Source organism: Cornus florida, unplaced genomic scaffold (genome assembly GCF_030987335.1).
Source record: "Cornus florida cultivar Cherokee Brave unplaced genomic scaffold, ASM3098733v1 CherokeeBrave_3.0.0_Hap2_Chr06, whole genome shotgun sequence".
Taxonomy (NCBI): domain Eukaryota; kingdom Viridiplantae; phylum Streptophyta; class Magnoliopsida; order Cornales; family Cornaceae; genus Cornus; species Cornus florida.
Window position 1 is genome coordinate 11,822,045 of NW_026775576.1, and position 6,096 is coordinate 11,828,140.

The following is a 6,096-nucleotide window of genomic DNA, read 5'->3' on the forward strand; positions in this document are numbered from 1 at the left end:
CATTATTTTTCGTTTCCTTATTTTCTTTCCTTACGTTAAGGATTGATGTTTCCTTATTTTTCTTCCCTTGATGTACTCCTTTTTGTATATATATATAAAGAGTGGCTACTCTCATTAGGAGTTAAGCCAATTACACGTATTTTACTTTTTAATTAAAATACATTAGTAGAGGGGGGTTTCTCAATTATAATTTTTTTCCCTACCCTATTTTTTTTGCTATATTTGTTTAACCGTTCTCTCGTTTCTCCAGAATTATGGCTGAGCTTTTGGAGTGAAGTACATTATAATTCATTGTATGAACGCGGAGGTGATAAATCCTGCTGCTGCTAATTCTCTTTTGCTGTTAAATTTGCTCATTTGTTTTTCCTTTCAGTTATTTATGTGCAAAATTAGAAATCTAACTTCCTATTGTTTTACTGATTTTATACAGAAATTCCTACTAGAGCACCCAAAAGAAAGCATTGGCTTTTTTAGAGCTTGCATCTACTGGTCATTGAGTTCATAATGTACCATCAACTTTGTTCAACAACTCTGTGTACCCAAAACATCCTCCAAATTTAAGTAAATTTATTTTGTAAATGAAAACCTGTATTTTGTTTTCCTTTGCATGCTTTGGGCTCTATTTTTATTGGCAAGTAATTTTATAAATATAAACAAACGTACAAAGTGAAAACAGACATACCCCTCTAGGTATGAACTAACTCAAACAAAATTTCATAAAAGAAAAACCATAGAGGAAAATAGCCATGGACATGCCATTGTCTCTGAAGCCACTTGTTTGTCTGCCATTTTAACTTTAGAACTGGAAGATATCTTCAGTCTTAACAGCCCTCCATAATATTTTTTCTGAATGGAGCCTGTTGTGTTTCTATCCATATATGGTAAAGTAGTAGCAGGTAGGAGTTCGTTATTTCTGTATTGCAGATAAATTATTTCTTACGTTGACAGCAGCCCAAGTAGGGATGGCAACAGGGCGGGTTTGGGCGGGTGTACCCTCCCTTGTCCCCGCAACCGTTTAAAAACTCCGCCCCCATCTCCGTTCAGAACCGCAAAAGCGGGGAGATTTTTTACCCCATTCTCGCAACCGTTTAACATTTTTATTCCGCGGGTACCGGTTCCGTCCCGTTTAAGACCATAATTTATTTTATTGAAATAGATTTGCATTTTTTTTTTCTCCCTCATCTTTAGTTTTTTGCCATTGCAACTTTTTTCTAATTAAATTTATTTATTACTTTAATATTGTTGTATAGGATAAGAAATGTATATACTAATGAAATAAGGGCTTAAGTAATTTGTCTATTTAAACAGAGCGACCTCCCCCCGCCCCCGCACTAAACTCGCGCAGGTTTCTATTACATCAAATCATTGCTGTCCAAATAAGTTAAATAGTCCTCCAAAATTGCCAAAAATTGGGCGGGGCGGGGCGGGTAACTGTTGGAGCGGGTCAAATTGCCATCCTTAAGCCCAAGCAATCAATCCTTAGCATGAAGAATATGCTGACAGATGGCATCCTTAGAATTTATCGATAACCAGATTCTGGAAGTGAGCTGAGTCAGAAAGTGGTGATGAAAATCTCAGTAACTGATCTACCAAAAAAAAAAAAAAAAAAAAGATGAAGCCCCTCCAGATTTGTACTATAACCTGAGTTTGGAGTTTGCTCCTAGTTACATACAAGCCATAAAACGGAGTATTTTAGAATGCATCCTCTAAACCAAATTGTATGATACCAATATGTTCCAGTCTTGGAAGGTCTGAATGATTTTCAGGCATCTCTAATGGTGAGTTAAATTCCTCAACATGAAGGCCAGATTCATATAGAATTTTATATCTCTTATTAAGGATAATAGTGCCACCAGGGGTGCTAATTGTGAAACCATGAAGAGGAGGTCTTCCTATTACTTATGATTTGCTGAAAGCTAGTGTATATATAATAAAATAAAACTATATTAAATATTATGTGAAAATATAATATATATATTATATATATATATATAAATATATAATTTTCTAATAAAATAAAACTATATAAAAGAACCTGTTAATCGGTCGAGTCTAGAATTGGATTCGATCTCCTTAAGACAGATTTGTCCCGTTATGGCGCTGACGGACTCAGTGGTATCTATCTCCCAGGATACAATGACCTTTCTTTTTTCGGTAACAGCACTACAAACTGGAGAAATGGGCGAACTGGCTCGGTGAAGTACTGAAGTACTCTCTCTCTAAACCAGACTCAAACTGACACACTAACACTGTGTATGCAAATATGAGAGAAGAAAAGAAGAGAGGAAAACTCAGAATTAGAGAAGAAGATTTCCGAGTTTTGGTGTGATTTGCAAATGACTCAAGGGGGAGTATTTATAGGCATATAGGTGCCTTTTTCAAATGACCCGAAAAGCCATGGGACACAATGGTTCAACTTGAACTAACACCAAAGGCACGTATTCAAATGGAGTGCACTGGTTCACACACCAGGTGCAACCCTTGGATGTACTGGTTCACACCAGGTGTAACCATTCATAAGCCCAGCCCAATCAACTGAAAGAGACCAAAATCGACTCGATAACGAGTCTGAAAAGTGGAGGCAAAAGACCACATCAACCTACATGGATAATGTGACTAAAAAGAGTGCCAACAAAGGTTATATATGATATACTAACCATATATGAACATTCAACAAGGTTTTAGACCCTACCGAAAAAGATGACGCAAAACGGCATTCTTTGGTTAAGAGATATCACAACCATGTCTTACTAAAACAATCATAACTTTCATTACGGTTGGAGTTTCTATATGGAGTTGGTATCATTGGAAAACTGACTTCAAGACCTTGAAAATGGACTCAAGAATGACCTAATTTAGATTATAAATGAATGAGATATGGTTGTTCAAAGACTATGCAATAAAGCTATCCCAAAAACTGAAAAAGGTGGGTTCCAGGAAGGGTCAGTCGGCTGATGGTGAGGATTAGCCTATCGAAACCACACCATCAGTCGGTCGACAAACTTTGTCAGCCTGGCGAAACGTGCTTTCCAGCAAGCAAACTCACTGCCCGAGCCAAATATGGCCTGTCAGCCGGCTGGCATATGTTACCAGCCAACCAAAACATCATGGGAGTAGAAAAAACGAGAACTGCAGAATGTGCAATCTGGTCTTGGTCCATTTTTTTATCCCTACACATGCATTCTAAGTGATCCAAAATAGGTTCCTAAGCATCCTAAAGTGTTGTACAAGCTCCCAAAACATGGATAATCATTTGAAAGTGTGTGGAACATACATAAGTGTGCAATTTAACCCAAATGAATACAATTTGCAAAAGATGGCTCTAAGGCCTCATTACATGAAATCCAAGGTTACATAAAAGATGCACTAGGGCATAAATGACCTTGGGACTCAACCAAGAGGTTTACTAGTCCCAATTCCATTTCCCCTTTCAAAAGAGATATAATACTAAACATATTACACATAACAAGTTTTTATCCTAAAAGTTGCACACAATATGCTAAACACTTTGTATGTGAGCATAAACCAAAAGATGTCCTAAAACATAAACGTAAATCCGAGCTAAGGATGATGTGCATCCAAGAAGAGTACATCCTTGCTTGAAAAACATTAAATCGACTAGGGTGAGTAATTTGAATTACTTCGTAGGAAAATGCATTATGAGGATAACCTAATGTTTCAATGGCTTTGCAACTCTAACATAAATCATAACATGTGGAATATGCCTCTTAACGTCTAGATCGAAGGTGAAGCTAAAGGATTATCCTAGAACTAACATCGGAGCATTGTAAATAGAATCCACATCATGATAATACACTTAACCAAATTGGAACATCCAATACCAAAACCACAAGCTACAATTACATAAGATTGTCAACTTGGAATTGAATTACGAAATCACATAATAGGAATATCTTGGACAACAACATCCGGTCATGAAACACAACCCAGACAAAATCAGCTATTTCGGGGATACTAACCCGCCAGGAACTATCCAAGTGGCCACTATAATTAGGGAGAACTCATACCTCCCTCACTAGAGCCAAACTCTAGCTATCAAAGTAACGGTGCCCTAAGTGTTTCCCAAAATCAACAATAATGTCACAAAATAATCATATTTATAAAATACACAACTTTCACCTTCCATGCACACATAAGATAATAAAATCAAGCACTCCATGTCCTAACTCCTCAAGACTAACTATGACATGATATCAACAAGTCATTTATATATATATGCGCTAGCATTTTAAGTCTTAAATACTTAACTACCAACCATATAAGTACTATGGAAGCCTTTAGCAATTTATAATGGCAAAAGGTATTTAAGAATATAACAATTATATTTCAAGAAAATTAGTGATAATGTAACCTTCTACCAATTTACTAATAAGCCTACAAGACAACATATATATACATATATACATGCTTTGAAATAACTTAGAAGCCTAATTCATGAAACAATTCACAATAACCCTTCTATAACTCACACAACATGCATACAACGTATGGCAAACTCCAAAACACAAGGAATTTGAAAGGTTATAAATATATTACACCCCCTACCTTACTAGAGAAAGCCTCTTTAGAATCCAAGGAAAATATGTGCAAATGAGAAATCTAAAGGAAGGGATTTATAGTCCAAGGTGTAAGGAAGCTTTTATCCTTCAATGGTGAAGCCAAAATGTGAGTGGAAGGTAGGTAGAACTAAGCTCTAAGGTTTTACAACAATTGAGGGTAGAGAGAAGAAATGAGAGGAAGAAAATAAAGTTACAACAAAAAGGTGTAAGGCAAAAAGTGATGTACATCACTTTAATATGGCTAGCACTATCTCTCACACACACATAACCATCTAAGCCCTCCACTTGTCACAATCACAAGCCTCCCCACAAAACATTTAATCAACCTTACATTTGGCATCATCCAAGCCCTCCACATGTCACCAACCAAGTGGCAACACATGGCCCAATGAAAAAGAGACATTTGTCTTAACTTTTTTCAAATTGCACAAAAGTCCCTCTCCTAAATATCTCCAAAAAAATAATTGCACAAAGGTCCCTAGACAAAATATCTCCAAAAGATAATCGCACAATGACCCCCAAAAATGAAAATGTCCCCGAAAAAATAAAACACATATACCCCTACGGAAACATAATAAAATAAGCATACTTTGCTACACGATTAAACTATGCATTAATAATAAAATAAACTAAATTAACTGCATGAAGTGTTGGAAATTTGTCCCGGACACCAAACCCTACCTCGGGTCCTCCAAATCCTTGAGGTAACAAGAAATGAAATAAAAATTAAATAATAAAATAAAATAAATAATAATAATAAAAAATAAAAATAAAAATGTGGGAAAAAAAAATGACGGGATCATCACAAATCCCGACCCATTTGACGATGTCGTAGGGTACTTCAAAGCATAGAATGATGTATTAATTATGTTTTGACATTAAAAATGACCGTAATACCCTTCAATGACCTTGAGTTCAATTAAGAACCCCGATAATGACCCGGACCGTGTTTGGATCGTTACATTATCACTCACATGAAAGAGTCCAATTTGTCCCACTATAGTATAATTTATCTTTTTTCAGAGAGAGAGAGAGAGAGAGAGAGAGAGAGAGAGAAGTGGTCATCAATTTAAGGAATGAAACGGGATCAAATCTGTCCCGCTATCATATTATTTATCACTTTCCAATTAGAAAGAGAGAAGTTGTGGTCATCAATTTAAGGAATGAAATAGATCTTTTTCCTCTTCTACTATAGCAACATGCATAATGGTCAATGTTTCTTATTCAAAATGACAACCCTAATTAATAAATAATATTTTTTTTTTTATAAAAAAAACCTCTTTCAGCCCCAGTAGTTGGTCGGAGATTTATTTAAAAATATGCAAAAAGTTTTGTCCACGGAACATGAAATTAATGGCATCACCTATATATAACAAACAGTTCACGTGTCTAAAACACACATTAAATTCGTGTCCATAAGTCAAACTTGCCCCATTCTTATTTGACTATGATTTCACACACACTTTGGACACTTTGGTGGCATAATACCAAAGGAGGACTGCTTTGCTATTTTATT

At 35.8% G+C, this 6,096-nt stretch overlaps 1 protein-coding gene across 6 annotated transcripts in view; it reads left to right on the plus strand.

Moving 5' to 3' along the window:
* Positions 1-585, plus strand: part of LOC132311104 (OVARIAN TUMOR DOMAIN-containing deubiquitinating enzyme 11) — a 32,476-nt gene extending 31,891 nt beyond the window's left edge. For all 6 annotated transcript variants that reach the window (XM_059808838.1, XM_059808836.1, XM_059808837.1 and 3 more), the window contains 2 exons: positions 251-307; positions 431-585. In XM_059808838.1, coding sequence (XP_059664821.1) covers positions 251-307; positions 431-474 — 101 coding nt within the window. In that variant the 3' untranslated portion in view covers positions 475-585. The remainder of the gene's footprint in view (positions 1-250; positions 308-430) is intronic.
* Positions 586-6,096: the final 5,511 nt, after the last annotated feature.